A 16,771-nucleotide genomic window follows, 5' to 3' on the forward strand; every position below is an offset into this window, starting at 1 on the left:
GACGAAATTGAAGGCTAAAATAGTTTTTTTTTAAATCGCTAATGATTGTTTTATTTCTCTTATTGTTCATTCGAATCATGCAAATGTTTGTCGAACCACGCTATAGAATATAACGTTGACCCTCATGATTGTCCAAGCGCGTTATAGATTGTCAATGATTATGCTAATAGCACTAATGAATTTTCACTTTTGGGTAAATGATTGTCCATAAATGCAATTGTTTGTCATTTTGGTTTAATTGAAGTTGAATTTCGCGCACAAGAAAATACATTCCGCGCATATGGATGTACAAACGCGCTTCTGATTGTCCATTGATGCCTATGAATGTACACGCATATTCAAATATCGTTATTGGAAGTTGATCCGCGCTAATGATGTTACTTGTGGTGTTGATGAAAGTACATTACACGTTATTTATACAACTATTGGCACAAATGAATGTACATTTTCTGTTAATGAACAGCAAAAGGTGTAGTATAAATACACAGGTGATTCTTTCAAAAAAAAGGAAAAAAAAAAAGATAAAAGACATTTTTTCCCGGTAACAGCAACAAAGCGGCTGGCCCCATTTTGGATTATCGCTGGAGGTGATTATCGTGTGACAGTGTGTCTCGGCCAATCAGCGCGCTAGATTTTCTATAGTCACCTGTGTATTTTTACTAAATAATTAGATCGATGAACTATAATTTTGGTGGATTTTTGTGCTTACTCAGTGCGCTTGCGATTCCACTTACGTACCGACTTCAGTGCAAAAGCTACATGGAATCTTCTCAAGTACCTGAAGTTTATCTTGCTGGATGGGTAACTTCCATCATTACATGGACGAACAGATAAATTGATGAATTGGCAAAAGAAGCATTTGTTTACATACATTCTCATACAACCAACTTTAAGTAATGATGCAGTAGCCACATGCGCTGTTTGGGCGCCTATTTTTACTATTGAATGCGATTTCTGATAGAGTGGAAACAATTAATCCGTGAAACACTACACCTTTTGCTGTTCATTAACCGCAAAGGAATATTCATTAAAGCGAAGAAGCATTGTCATTAGAGCGAACAGGCATACAATAAGGCGAACGGAGTCTCAATAGTGCGATGGAACGTTCATTAAGAAATTTAGCATTGAATTTGACAATCATGAATATGTTTGCGTAGGTTCATTAGCGTTTTCAGACTTTCATTAGCGTTTTGGTGCAGACAATAAAATACAACACACTTTCAATACAACGTTTTGGACATTTATTTACGCAATACAATATAAGTATATTGTGCTTTTACGATTGTACATTTTCAAAAACAAAAAAGTGAATTTATCCTTAAATGTGTTCTCTATTTAACATCTTGGACGATATGTTTACATGTGGTTGTACCATTTTATGCATTTCTGTGGATCTTCATAGGCCCTCAAAAGACCCTAGTCTGACTCATTTGGAAGTTGGTTTAATTGTTGAACCAATAGCAATATCCAAAAGAGGGATTAAAAAACTCAGAACTGACTGATATTTATACCTAACGGCGCTTTGTTTGTACGAAATCATATTCACGCGGGCTTGTAAAAAAAATGAAAAGACAGCTAAAATCCTAAAATTCCTAGTGGAAAATATACTTACATTGTATTGCGTAAATAACTGTCCAAAACGCTGTATTGAATGTGTGTTGTGGTTTATTGTCTGCACCAAAACGCTAATGAAAGTTTGAAAACGTTAATGAACTTACGCAAACATATTCACGATTGTCAAATTCAATGCTAAATTTCTTAATGAACGTTCCATCGCACTATTGAGACTCCGTTCGCCTTATTGTATGCCTGTTCGCTCTAATGACAATGCTTCTTCGCTTCAATGAATATTCCTTTGCGGTTAATGAACAGCAAAAGGTGGAATTACTAAATAGTAGAGTGCACGCACTAAACCCGTGAATAATATTTAGTACTAATTAGTAGTAATTCATGCAGAATCCTTTGTTTCCTATTGTTTGATTATCACTATTTAGTATTAAAAATTAGTATTTGTTTCACGGGTTTAGTGCGTGCACTCTACAAAAGAGGACTCCATGCTGTCCAATTAAAAAAATTATTGGACGAGGAAAATTCCGAGGACTTCCAAAATTGGATGAGGCCGTAGGCCGAGTCCAATTTGGCAGCCAGAGGAATTTTTCGAGTCAAAAAGTTTCCATCAAACGTTGTAGTTAATATGGCTCCATTTATATTGCAATCTAGTACAATATATATTTTAGCTTTGTCTTAAATCTTGAAGAAGGGTCTTGGAGTAAAATGTAGAGTAATTTTATCATGTTGTGTTCAAGACAAAGCTAAAACATAATCTATATTTTCTTTGAAAAACAGCTGGAAAACCAAGCACACTTTTCAATCACGTCTCGCGTTTTGTTTGTTTGTGTACGGGAAAATATTTTTTAAATTAAGTAACGACCGTGCCATACATTCTTAAGAAGGCCATTTATATATGGTCGAAATATAGGTGGTTTTCAAAAACAAAAGTAACTTCATTTGTGGTATTCTTTTACATACCCCTCCCCAGAGGAAATATTTATAGCCAACATCCCTTCCTTCCCGAAGTGTAGTGCAAGCAAATCCACCCCCCCCCCCACCCCCCCACCCCCCACCCCCCCCCCCATGCGTCTCATACTGATAGGATAATCGTATCGATGAACAGAAATAAACATTTTCATAGTTTAAGAATCGATTCCACTGCGCATGCGATTTTATCCCGAATTTCTCACCTTCTTTTATCTAAACCTTCTTTTGTTCTTAATTAAACAAAAGAAGGTGAGAAATTTGGGATAAAATCGCATGCGCAGTGGAATCGATTCTTAAACTGTGAAAAGGCTTATATCAAATAGGGATTCGTCATAATTTTGTCATAATGGATGAATGTATCTAGTCTGAACTTGGGTTTACAAGTACGATGTGTTTGGTTATTAGCGTTCAAATATATCGTTGACTGGTAACCGTTGGTTTTTAGGTATCCCACATTCCCTTTTTATCGTGATAGAAATGATAAAACCCTGGAACTCGTTGTTTGTCGATCTCGATGCCACTGGATAGGACTCGGTCTACCATTTCCCAATCTTCTCCTCCCCACTTGTTAGTGAATTCTTTAACGTTCATTCCTCCGAACCTGTCCCAGTCTGACTTGTATATGGCTAGAGAGACAAGGAAAGAATGAACGAAAAAATAAAGAGATGGAAGGGAAGGAAGGGAGGGAAAAAGGGAAGAAGGAAGGAAGAAAAGAAAGAGAAAAAGAAGAGAGAATTTGATGTTAGATATATGAATAAATAAATAAATGAACAAATGCATTTGCCTCGGCCTGCTGCATAGCATGCGTTCTTATGGGTTTTGGAAGAATCGGAGTTTTGGGGTTCCTGTTTCAACTAAGTGCCCGCGAGAAAAATGGGACCTAGCTACTCACCAAAAATTCCAAATCCAAGTGATTCCCAAAATCCGCTAGGGCAAACATGGTTGGTTCTTGGTCTACCACAGGAATCCAGTCTGAATAAAATAGGAGCAAAAGCCAGTATCCTCTGAAATGTGTGCTACGAACGAAAAGAAATAAAGAAATGGTAATTTTTGTAAGTGCATACATGAATGTTAATATGCTTTTCAAGGATTTCTAGTCAATAAAGAGTGTTTCGAAATACACGAAATTGCGTGGCGGCTACGGTCTCAGAGCTTTAATCATCTAATCATTTATTCATTTAACCACATCTTCTGTTACTTTTACTTGTTCGAAATCTAGAGATATTTGTGATACAAAACGTTACTATCTAAAGAAAAGAGCGACAAATCTAGAAACGTTATAACTTACCCGGTAGCTGGTGTTATATTTGACTGATTGAATTTACATTAAGACATTATCGTACTTATACACTTATACTTATATTATACAAAAAGCGTCCCCTAAGATCGAGCATAAAAGAATCCTATTATTCTATTGTATTTCTTCTTTCTTAAAGTGTAGCTAAGTGCCCCTAATACCTAATCACAGACCTTATGTAAGTTGAAGATATATTCATAAAAATGCGAAAATCCAAAAAATTTTCGAAATTGGATGCATTCCTGATTTTTAAATGAGTTTTGAAAACGCGCTTTTTCATATAAGGACCGCGCGTGCGGGGAACTGGTGCGATTACGTCAACGGGGTGATACGTTCCAAAAGCGAAAGACTTGCGTATTCTTCCAAATTGGAATCACTCGTACAATAAGTAAAAGTTTATTATTTCGGCTTTTTTTCGTTCTTAAAACTTTTAAAAACAGCACTCTTGACCCACAAAAAAGTTGGTGTATCACCCCGATGACGTAAGTCTATACGATTTTTCAGGCTCCTCGAACGCGGTACTGAAATTTCGAGAGTGAGTGGAAACGAGAATTTTGCCAACTTTTTCGTGTCGTAAAGAAGCAGGAAGTCGTTTGAAACGAAAAAAACGCGTTTATGTCAATGTGAGGATTTGTTCTAAACATGTTGGTCTGTGATCAGGCATTAGGGACACCTTAAGTATTTTCGTAAACGAAACAAAGAAATAACACTCATGCTTTGATTTGTTGTTCTTTTTATACATGAGATTCGAGATTATGAAATTTCTAACCCTTGGATCAAACCAGCAGCTGTTTCTCGGTGAGTGCAACGGTCGTATGGCACACCGTTCGAAGAATGCCACAGTTGGTAACGTTTTTGCTGCAATAGACCTTATTCGTGGTGTGACAATGGTTTCCCAATTCAGCGTGACGAACCTCCAGAGGATTCTTTTTTTTTTTTTTCGTTTTTACTCTTCGAAAAATTCATGAGTATCCCAAACGATACGAAAGGAATAACGATGTATCCCGACGAGTTTCAAAACAATAGCTCTTCATTCCCCTAAAGCTTCATCACGCTGAATTGGAAAAACATTGTCACACCACAAATAAGGTCTATTCTGGGCAAAGTTGTACGTAGGGTGGATAGCGCTATCTGACGAATAAATCCTTCTCCAGTGGATAAGTCGATGCTGATCCAACCTTCGTACAACCGGGCAGTGGGCGGTAGAAACATGGAAAAAGGCGCATTCCATTGTCTAAAAATGCTGTTGTTACATCGTAGCGTATAACGTGACATTGCGTGACAGACATGCGCAGGGGAGGGAACGAAAATTTATTGTATGTCAGAAGTAATCAAGGAGCAAAGATTGAAAGAGTTAATTCTTTTCTACGTTCATCTACTTGTCACATTTTACAGTAACGAATATAGAAATTATTCTGTGTAATCTCCCACGATGAGCCTAGCTCTTGGAGAGAACACAGAGAGTTAATTTGTTTAAATAAATAGAAAAGAAAAAGAAAAAAAAAAAGTAAAGAAATTCTTAATCGACATGAAAGACACCACACTGAACATCACCTTTCTTATCTTGTCAAAGAAATCTGGGCTGAGCTGTAAATGGAGGTCCATTAAGAGAACAATACCATTTGGATCTCTGACTCTACTGGCAGCAAGATTGATTGAAGCTGTCTTGTGAAATACTCCAGTTTGATTGATAACTTCATAATTCCTTATCCCATACCTAGGATAACAACAAATCAAACATATTTCGATCCTCAGTGTCCTCACACACCTGGTTTAAAAAGCAATTGTATCTTGGTTGGTTAGTGTCCTGCTTGCTAAGCAAGAGGTCCATAGTTTGATCCTAAGTGATCTCACAAACTTGCTTTAAGGAGCAAGTGTGGCTTGGTTGGTTAAAATGCGTGGTTGATATGTTATAGCATTTACCGTTGCATTTCGTTACCAATGTCAAGTCCATCATTACCATAATCAACAATAATAGCATTGATAAAATTGTCGCTTGTCTCCTTTACCACACGCGAAACATCCTTAATAAAATACAACACCCATTCTGCTTGATTCTTGACAGTAAGAACGATGTTAATCCACACCTTAGGATTCCAGCTGAGATCTTTAAGAATACAAAGTTCATGTTGGCTTTTATTTCGGAACATGAATTCAGAGACTCGTAGTAGTTTGTTATCTTGGTGGCGTTTGAGAACCAGGTCGAGAAGGAACCGGTCTCCTCTTTCGTTATCGTGAACACTTTCTATGTGAACAATATCGACCAGTTCGAAGGTTCTAGAAAATAACCAAGACTTTAAGGTGAGCAAAATTTGATGATGTCTAGTGGCGTAGCCAGCATTTTCCAAGAAATAAGGGAGGTGGGGTTGCAAATTAAGAAAATGACGATAATTCGTTGTCTGATCATGAGTAGCGTGTCAATAGCTAGGAAGACCGTGTGCTCACAGCAAGGATTCGTAATTGCACGATTTGTTGCACTGCCTTCCCCCCCCCCCCCCCCCCCAATTGTTATGCATTTAATCATATATGAATCTTATTCCCAAAAGTTTTTGAATCTAAACAGTTACGCATTTTGTTGTAGCTGTAAGATGTTCTAATCTAGTAGTCTTACCCCGGAAATGCTTTGCGAAGTCCATTCATGAATGATGTTGCTACTAAGTCGACGTCGGTTTTGTTCATAAAAGTAGCTCCTTCCCAGCGATCATCATCCTTATCTTTAATCCGTGCAAAACGAACGCTCCAAGACCCATCATCAGGATAAATCTTTGGATAAAAAACGTTAAAAACGCCAGAATATCGTTTGTATTCCCTCCTTTTCATATGACTTGGCGCACATTTACATGTTGGAAAAGCTACCAACGAATAATTTCTTTCTATATAAGAAAGTCCTCGTACATTTTGCCTGTTAAATTGCTTATATTGAAGTGACTTGGTGTTATGTTCGGGCGGAAAAGAAAGCCCAACGACTTGGTCTTCTTCATCAGAAATTAGAAGACTTGGTGAAGAATTATCAAAATGAGTGCATTGCGAGTCATTCCCAGACACATTGAAGTAATGAGAGAGATATCTGCCATCAATATTAGTGAAGAAGGGTTCTCCTGGTAGCATCCATTCGAGCCGTGTCTTAAAAACATCTCTCCCATAACCAATTCCTCCATTCAAAACCTTTAAAATCTCAAAATAGTATTTCTTGTCATGTTTAAGGAATATCCTTTTAGATTTGTGCAAGGGAGAGTTTCCAACGAAGTGAACTAATTCACCGATCTTGTTGCGTGTGGTGTAGGCTAGTTTAGTAGCGTTGTCTGGGCCGTTTGTGCTAAGCCAAAACTGGGCCATGAAGTAAGAATCCAAATAAAAAGAATAATATCCAGATACAGGAGGATGGAGATATCCCATGACTCTTAATCCAAACGAACTCCCTTCCACAATAATCTTCAATGCGTCTGCAATCTCCAAGTACGAGTGAACCGTTGGATGACAAGGAAAGAAAGGATGCTGTCTCAAGCTGTTAAAACTCAACGTACACATACCTCTCCAAATATCCATGTTAACCTTTCCATGTGAAATTTCAGTGTCCTCAAAACCCTCAATTTTTTTCTGCGAGTGAAATACTGTATTTGTGTAGTCGTTATGGTATAAAGCACTGCCTTTCAGCGAGGGAACACCTTCGTCATAGTGTACGCACAAGAAGTAAACGAAATTGCTAATAACAAGAATAAAAATTAACGTTCGTTGTGGTCTTCTGACTTGGAAGAATCTTCTCCACATCTTTGAAAACATTCAACAATTCTTCGTCAAAGTTACTATCTTATTCTACTGCAGCTGTCCAAACAATGCAAATTTGCTTCAAGTGTCAATTACTTTGACACAGTTTTGACCACGATTTCGACGGGCGGTCGGTCGTTAGCAGTACATGTTATTCTAATTAAGAAATAAATACAACACTGGGGAATTGCAATTTTCTTTAACAGTGCTAATAAATAGGGTATAGGGTACATGGTGGGGATATTTGCATAGGTTTTAGTACTAAGGCATGGGAAATGATATCAATTTCCTTTGTTTGAAGAATTGACACATACATTTCGTGAATGCAGCAAAATGAGGATAGACGCTACCAGAAAAGCAGGAGAATGATATGGTACGGCACCAGAATTGGCAAATTATGAAAGTTGATAAATTTGCGAACTTTTTTTGCTAGTATATGATATAATTTTAGCACCATACTTAAGAAAAAATGGTAAATCATCGAGTTGATTTTTCATAGCTTGGCTGACGTCACTTCCGTCCGTACGTTCTTCCCTCCGTCCGTGTACACAACACAGGGATCCCGCTTGATGTGAAAGCAAAACTACTCACAAATGTGGCTCTCAATATCACAGAAAAAATCGCTTTAGGACTATAGACCAAAAAAAAATTTAAAAAAACTTTCATGTAGTCAAATATGGATCAAGAAGCGTTCTTCAAGAATTCAGGTATATGTTTTTGATCGTTCAAGTGCAGCTTAGGAGGCGAACACACGCCTGAATTCTTCTTTGCTTCGCCGATGAGACCCCGCGATACATGGCTGTTTCGCGGGGTCCCATCGGCAAAACAAAGAAGACTTTCATTCAATAATTTTATATCTTTCTGCAGATAATTTATTCAAGCTAAAAACAAAACAAAAACATTTACAAATGCCAATTTACTGACAAAGAAATTCGGCATTTTGTATTTTGCATTATTCTCTATTTTGTCTCAGTCCCGGTTCTTGTCAAGTTAACTGAATGTAAACTTTGTTTTTGAAAATTTTTGTCGTTCGTGATTTCCGTGTCTTTCTCACACATGAAAACAGATGAAAACTGGTAAAATTGAATCTCAAAATCTAGTAAGCTTAGTTTTCAAGCTTCTTGAAAAGAAGTTAAGGCTTGTATGAAAGAAATAAAAACATATTAATGAAGAATTAGGATAACAAAGCTATTTTTAACTGATGACTCATTTGGTTTTAGCGTTCAGGGCCTTATTTCTCAAGCTTAGTTAGTTGATGATCTCCAGCCAATTTTCTCTCGGTTGCTACCAAAGCATTTATTTTTTTATTTTCATTGCGGTAAAAATACATTTCATATAAAAACATCAAAATTCCTATGGAAATCCAAACATCGCTATGTAAAAGACGTAATTAAGGATGGTGCCTACTAATTGCGAACCATTTTTATTTTTTTCAAATTGTGCCAGTCATTTAAATCACCCAAGAGGCCACTGGAATCCGAAAAAAAATGGGGGTGCCCACGCATCTAAGCGAGATAATTGACGTTAAACACCGATGACGTAAGCACTTTTTCACGCAAGGGAAAAAAATCATATTACAAAGTTGTTTTGATCGATTTTATCTGAAACTTGTTTCAAATAAACGACAGTCTAAGCAAACAGGTAGAGCGTCAATTTGAATCGCAGCATTAGCGTATAACGCTTGTTTTCTGGGAAACTGGCTATTTTTACGTCGCAATCCTAATAAGGTCACAAGCTCGCATTCCTAACATTGATCAGCAACCGTAATAATATAATAATAATATTAATTTATAAAGCTCAAATACAAATCTGTTTTAAGCGCTAGTAAAAAGGATTATTACCAACGACAAAGACAACGACAAAATAAAAACTATTTACAAAAAATATGCTAATTTGAAGAGATAAGTTTTAAGTTCAGTTTTGAATGAGGCCAGACTTGATGCATTTCCGAGATATATTGCAGAAGTGAGTTCCAGAGTTCAGGAGCAGCTACAGAGAAGGAGCGATGACCATAAGCTTTAAGATTTAAGATTATAAGACTGTGCTGATAGGAGAACTTGTGATGAAGAACGAAGAATACGGTTCGGTTTATACACTGAAATATATGAGTTCCCGGATATAGATAGGAGATTGGCCATAAAGAGCTTTGGCCAAAGGCAAACGTCGAACTAACCATGAGCTTAATTTAGTCGAACCTATTACATTTGAAATTGAATAGGTTCGAGTCCAGCATAAGTTCGACAAGCCAAGTCGGACATTACGACTCTGGAGCGACTTTTCGGCAAACGCCGTTTTAAACTGAACTAAATTCATAAATTATGCAAAATAGTAAGTCAATCATGCAAGTCGCATGACTTACACCAAAGCCGTGAAAACAACCCACTCCCCCACCTCCCAAACACTCATTCCCCCCTGGCGAGCATGCGCTATATGCAAAGATGAGTGATGAACGAGACCGATACGAAAATCAATTCAAAACTATCCAAGCTGAACATGTCGGCGTTTAGAAAATCCTTGCCATGAGACGACTCTTGAGTCTTGTAGTTTTTGTTTTGACCAAACGAAATATGTTTGCCTGGTTTGTGAGATGCCGACCTACAATAAATGTGCTACGAATCTAACGGGATTATCTATTTTATCGACAAGCAATAGAATTGTGGTATTGTGTTTAGATATTTTCATTGATTATTGTGAGAGACATTATTTATTTTTGTAAATCTGCGTAATCGCTGGTCCGTAAAAATGAGACACTCAATCCAAAATATTATTTCGAATCTTATATTAGAAAATTTCAACAAAATCTATTGTCTTTAAGATCATCAGCTCAAACAGATTAACATTTTTTCTATCAGGTTTACAAACTTGTATAAATGCTGAAAAAGTAATCAAATTCGAAGTTTGGATTTAAATTCGATTTCATTCTCGGAAGATTGGAACGACCAAAAATCTTTTTTAAGAATGGAGTAATGTAGTCTAGCTGGGCACGCTGTCCTTTGTCCCTTTGACTGTTATTTGTGAGAATGGAAAACGATGCCTTTTTCGTGGTATGGATGTCTACTTGAAGGAACCAAAAAGGGGCAAGTTTTTTGTCTCGTTTGTTCCTTACTCATTACAAAGTAAAGAAACGTAAACCGAGTGTGATAAGATAGTTTAGAATGGAGTAATGAAATATGTTATTACAAAGGAAAACGCATTTACGTGTGGACGCGGTCTTAGCTTAACAATATGAACCAATATATTAAACGACTGTTTGTTATTGATGATACAATTATTTCGGAAAAGGTTGTATTTGAATAATGTATAGAGAGTTGTGATGTACCGTTGAAATTTAGAAAAGCTTTTCTGGTCATGACATTCAAAACCAGAAATGATGATGTTGGTTTTGTATGATTTGTGAGGTTCTTCCTTGATTCATGACACATCGCTACGACGAATCCGAAACGTAAGGTCTTACATGAAAAGTCGAGTTCACTACATATACTAAGAAAGGGCAGAGAGATGTTTATAAAAAAACATCTCGGTATCACATGTTTCACACTTTTTCAAAAGCAGGAACTCTTCAACTCGAAGTAAAATTCAAGAGCTAATATAATAAGGACAAGCTGGTGTTATGAATTGATCCAGAAACCTTACCTTTTCCTTTGAATTTGAACGCCTAAAAGATCCAGTCCAAGTCTTCCGTAGTCTGGAAGATTGAGAAATTACTCACGCGAGGTTTCCTTTCCTGGTGAGTATACGTAACAGAAAATACGGCAACACACCACTCCACGTACAATAGGATTTTTTTACAAATACCAACAAGACGCTCTAGTTGGAGCGTGCACTGGGTTGCCCAACAGCTGGTACGTCAGTATGCTGGAGCTTATTAATACGGTGGCCCACAGGTACCACTGCAATAAACAAAACTTCACGGCAATAAACAAAACTCCACGGCAAATAACAAAACTCCACGGCAATAAACGAAACTCCACGGCAATAAACAAAACTCCAAGGCAAAAAGACAAAACTCCACGGCAAAAAGACAAAACTCCACGGCGGAAGTGAGACTCGTAGAGAGCCTTCGTTCGCCTTGGCCAGCAGGAAAACAAAAGGGCGGACTCAGTCGTCTCAGACGAGGATTTTTCTGTGGAAGAACTTATAACTTACAATTTTTATAGGGGGTTTAAATATGAAGAAATTCGCATGTTTTTACAAAAACATCACAAGCTAGAAATAAGGCGAATCTATCCGCGTACAATGTCGACGATGTCAAGGCGAAAATAAGGGAAATTGTAGATGGTCATGGTTGTTGAAGGGATATCGGTCTGTGTGGTACACACTTCAACTAAATGGCATAAGAGTCCCTAGACTTGCAGTGTAGTCACTTTTAAGGGACATTGATTCTTAAGGGACAATGGAAAGAAGGGCGCATAGACTGAAAAGAAGAAGCTATCACAACCCTGGTCCAAACTTTTCTTGGCATTGTGACGGGCACGACAAACTTGCACCTTTTGGATTCCATATATTCACGGTTGTTGGCTTTAGCAGAAAAGTGTTATGGCTGGTTGTTTCACGCACAAATAGCAATCCAAATAGAATAGCCACTTTCTATTAAAATGCCATTCACTCATTCTACAGACATGATTCCACATGCCATCGATACGCACCATCTTCTAGAATCAAAAAATTGAGTCGTGGTGTTCTAACTACAGGAGAAGCTCATCGACTTGGTGGATTAATTTTTTAAAAGATCTAGTTGATCAACAGAAGATAGACACGTCATCTGAATTAGAAATGGATTGCTTGTTGTTCATTTTTTTAGATTTACTCAAGAATATACTCATGAATGATATCAAAGAGGAGTGGAATACGCATTACAAGTTCGTGCTTCTAGACATAATAACAATAATTATAATAATTATACAGCTTCTCATTAATCCCATATAGGTAACTGTCCAATTACTTTCTTAATTGGACAGGTCTTGTTGATATGGGATTAATTAGGCAGCTATATAATAATAGGTAATGGGATTTCATGCTCCCCAATCAAGAAATAATTAGACCTAAAAAATTCCTCTGACTGCCAAATTGGACTCGGCCTACGGCCTCATCCAAGTTTGTCAGTCCTCGGAATTTTCCTCGTCCAGTTATTTCTTAATTGGACAGCATGGAGTCCTATTACATATACTAATTGTGGTTCTAAGGCATTACAAAATCTCAATGCCTTTACATTAAAATATATAAACTAAGAATAAAAATAAACTCAAGTAATAAATATGGTCTGACTACTTGGATTATAAATTGAACAGGTATGTTTTAAGTTTCTTTTTAAAAAGCTCTACTGATAATGCATGTCTCTAATGTCCTTTGGGAGAGCGTTCCACTGTTTTGGGGCAAAGATAAAAGTAAGAACGATGAGAAATGTACTGTCATTGAAGTTAGATCGCAGAATACGGCGATGGGTTTTGACGTTCAGTAGTTCAGATACCGGTGACCGTGGAGTGCTTTAAATACGATTAGAAGGATCTTGAAAAGAACACGTTTTTCAATGGGCAGCCAGTGTAAATTACTTAAAACAGGTGAAATATGTTCACGTCTTGGTGTTTTTGTCACAAGCCTGGCTGCGGAGTTATGTATGCGTCGGTCAAGACCTCGGGCACAGTTTTTCCCTATCCGGACCTCCTGGCCGGTAAATAACATATATATCTGGTGAGCGGTCCAGTTTATTATGCCTGTGTAATTGCTTCAATATTTATTTTAGATTAAAAGTTCACATAATCACTTTGCAATCATGGATCCGGTCAAATACTATGTACTTATTGACTGAGTGGGAGGGCCGCACGGGAAAATATTTGGCTCGAGGTGATGCCGTACGGACCGAGCGCAGCGTTTCACAAACATCTGTTAGATATAAAGTAACGCAAGTCAACATAGTATTTGATTTTCTATCTGGGTATCACACGGATTTGATTAGTAAACTGGCTGATGTAGACCTCACTGATGGTATGAAAATTGTAAGAAAGTGTCAGAAATGGGTTATTTCACAGAGCTGTGAGATTGTGAAACCTCTGTACAATTGTTAAATTTGTTTAGAAAACTCATGAATCATTCATGAAGAAAACACAATAGAAATCATGACCATGAAGGTGATTTTATATCGGATAAAGATTCGTCTTCATTTGCATAAACTTTAACTTGGATTTTCTCTATCCAACTTGGTTCATTTCGTAAAAAATCGGTACACAATGAGAACAAACATCATAAGTTTTCTAAGCCGTTTAATAATCTCGCAGATCGTGTTTTATCGGGTCTAAAACCACTCGGCTGCGCCTCGTGTCTTATACCCGATAAAACACTCCTGCTCGTTTATTAAACATTACATACATCTTTGTAAAACCAGTCATGCAGATATTTGCTTAGACTATTCATGCCCGCAATATTCTGTATTCATGTAGCAAAAATGTCTGAAGTTGAAATAAACATATAATAATAAGAAGAAGAAGAAGAAGAAGAAGAAGAAGAAGAAGAAGAAGAAGAAGAAGAAGAAGAAGAAGAAGAAGAAGAAGAAGAAGAAGAAGAAGAAGAAGAAGAAGAATATTGTTATAATTATAAAACAAAAAAGAAAAGATTGTGAATATAAAATAACAAATCTATATAATATATACTTTTTTATCTATGAAAACATATTTGTAAAATAAATTAATAGCTCAAAACACGAGTCCAGCTCTTCACACTGATATAATACTATATTAAAACTATACAATTATTATTAAAATCTAAATATTTCTAAATTTCCGCTACATTGGCGTTAAGATTAAAATCATTCAAGAATTCATTGTCCATAAAAAAAGGGGTTCTTGTCCCCCTGACACACATGTGTACTGCCTTAATTATTTCAAAAGATAATCGAGTTCTAATCCATGTTATAGTACTTGCATATGTGTCCCCTGTCTTCTTGGTTAATTTCTCAGTAAGGTGCTTTAGAAGAATCTGGCATTCTGCCCCCATTCCTCCATTTGTACCAAAAACTAAGGGCGTAAAAGTTCCCATATCGACATCGATTACTCTTTGCTGGTACTTTCTCTTTTTTTCGCTTTCTTGATCCTTGAAGATTGTAGAAGTGGATATGTTTTGGTTGCTCTTGGAATTAACATGCGATACTCTTACATCAAAAAATGCAGTTACTCCCTGTGCCCAAAACGATCCAGCTTTGATGTCGAGCCTTGCATCCTGACTTGTGCTAGTAGATTTTAGATTAAATTGTTCGCCATCCAATGGGATAAGCTGTGGCTCCTTTTGAACGTTGTTGCAAACCTTGTTTAAAAGTATGGCAAGTAGATCACGGACATTGTCATGTCTTTGTGCAACAAATCCTCCCTTTTTACAAGATAGTGCATGGCTTACCGAAAAGGTTGTCCCACAAGCGCAGGTACTTGGTAAACCCGATAACGGTATATTATAACGCAGACAAAGAGAATCTCTGAATTCTTGTTTATTCAAAGTAAGTCCCTGTTCTTTAATTGGTATCGCATTGAGCCATGAGCTTGCTCCTTTGTCTCTTGTTTGGGTTACTTGACGGAGTATGTCAGGTGGTAATGCTGCATCGATTTCATCCATTTTCGATTTAGAGATTTCAGCTTTTAGTGATTGATGTTGTTTTTTCACATCTTCTGTGGTCGTATACATCGTTTTGCTCTGCGTTTTAATAGCCTCAGTGTGTGAAGCTGTTATTAGAAGTGATGCCGCATATTGCTGTGGAGCCTCTTCTTTTAGTGCAGGCATCCCTAAGCCTCCTTCCGCAGGGGATAAGGTAAAAAGCCTACTCAGCTCTTCAGGTAGTGGTTCCGTCTGACCAAAAAGCGTTGGAAGAAGCATTTCATTTATCATATTATCAACAGGATCAGTATAGTCCTCAAAAGATTCAATTGTTCGCATGAAGTATGTAAACTTGGATTTGTATCCCTTTGTAAATGCGATATAGGCCGATTGTGGCTGGCACCTTGCAATCTCTGAGAGGGTTTGTAATTCTTCTTTCCACTTGTAGATTTTCTCGTTGCAAAATTGGTCTTTATAAATCTTTGATCCAATAACAGCTCCAAGGTGACGTTTGCCTTCGCTTGTGACGTTAACCTCTTCTCCAAAAACCTGTTTCGCTTCCAAAGCCAAAGCTTCCGACTTCACGATCAACCAGCTTTTGGACCCATTAACAATATATCCATACTTTTTGCCCTCTTGTTCCAGGCTTTTATACCAATTAAATAAAGAGACAATTCTTCCTGCTCCCGCAGAATCATCAGCTAACCATACCTGCTTTACATCAGGAATAAAAGTTCTTAAAGTTTGAATTATTGTGGATGTATTTACCGAATACCATGGCATGGCTAATGGGTCGCCTTGTGTGGTGCCCTCCTGAGATAGGATCTCTCCACCACCACATATAAACAACCTGGAAGGGCTTCTGTAAGTATTAATTACGTAAATAATAATAATAATAATAATAATAATAATAATAATAATAATAATAATAATAATAATAATAATAATGCTAAAGCTTTCTGGGATGTACCGGCGTATGCTGAACACACCTACGTCAAAGCCAATAGGGTGGATGTACGATTCGTGGACCACAAGGCAAAGCAAGTCTGGGCAGTAGAAATGAGCTGTCCATGAATTGAGAATCGTGAAAAGAAAGTTGAGGAGAAGGCAATCAAGTACGTCGCACTACTCTTGGAGTTAAAACAACAGCACCCTGGTTACAAGGTACAGCAATGCAATATCATAATTGATGCATTGGGAGGATGGTCAAAGAAGCTAGAGCAAACTATGAAGAAGCTTGTTGGTGCCCGATCAAAGTGTGTTTTGGAGAAGATGCAGAAAGCCATCATCTCTTACTCGCTCCGTATAGCACGAACATTTAAAGCAACTGTTATATAAGCTTGGACTTTCTTTATATAATCTTAGGATTCTGTTACAGATTTATATATATATATATTCCGAACCATTTTAAAGACAATGATTTTATAGGGACATCTTTTTAAATTTATTGTAGTTAGTTTCTTTTTAGACTGTATAGGTTACGCTGTGCGCCCTATACAGGTCATAGATTTTTTGCATCTACTGTATACGTTTTAGTACTGCACATAATAATAATAATAATAATAATAATAATAATAACAACAACAACAACAACAA

At 37.1% G+C, this 16,771-nt stretch overlaps 2 protein-coding genes across 2 annotated transcripts; both read right to left on the bottom strand.

The window, feature by feature from the left end:
* Nucleotides 1–2,767: 2,767 nt before the first annotated feature.
* On the bottom strand, nt 2,768–11,625 carry LOC116305286 (uncharacterized). Its single transcript, XM_031715164.2, has 6 exons — nt 11,234–11,625; nt 6,447–7,756; nt 5,759–6,112; nt 5,390–5,552; nt 3,431–3,554; nt 2,768–3,164 (listed from the first exon to the last, which is right to left on the bottom strand). Exons 2-6 carry the CDS (start codon nt 7,613–7,615, stop codon nt 2,980–2,982), a joined length of 1,995 nt encoding a protein of 664 aa, XP_031571024.2. The 5' UTR covers nt 7,616–7,756; nt 11,234–11,625; the 3' UTR covers nt 2,768–2,979.
* A 2,740-nt stretch (nt 11,626–14,365) lies between these two features.
* Nucleotides 14,366–16,054, bottom strand: LOC116306556 (uncharacterized). The gene has a single exon (XM_089040621.1). It carries the CDS (start codon nt 15,956–15,958, stop codon nt 14,366–14,368), a length of 1,593 nt encoding a protein of 530 aa, XP_088896747.1. The 5' UTR covers nt 15,959–16,054.
* Between the last annotated feature and the right edge of the window lie 717 nt (nt 16,055–16,771).

Source organism: Actinia tenebrosa, unplaced genomic scaffold (genome assembly GCF_029948245.1).
Source record: "Actinia tenebrosa isolate PJP-AT-01 unplaced genomic scaffold, QUT_ActTen_1.0 PGA_scaffold7__59_contigs__length_16204524, whole genome shotgun sequence".
NCBI lineage: Eukaryota > Metazoa > Cnidaria > Anthozoa > Actiniaria > Actiniidae > Actinia > Actinia tenebrosa.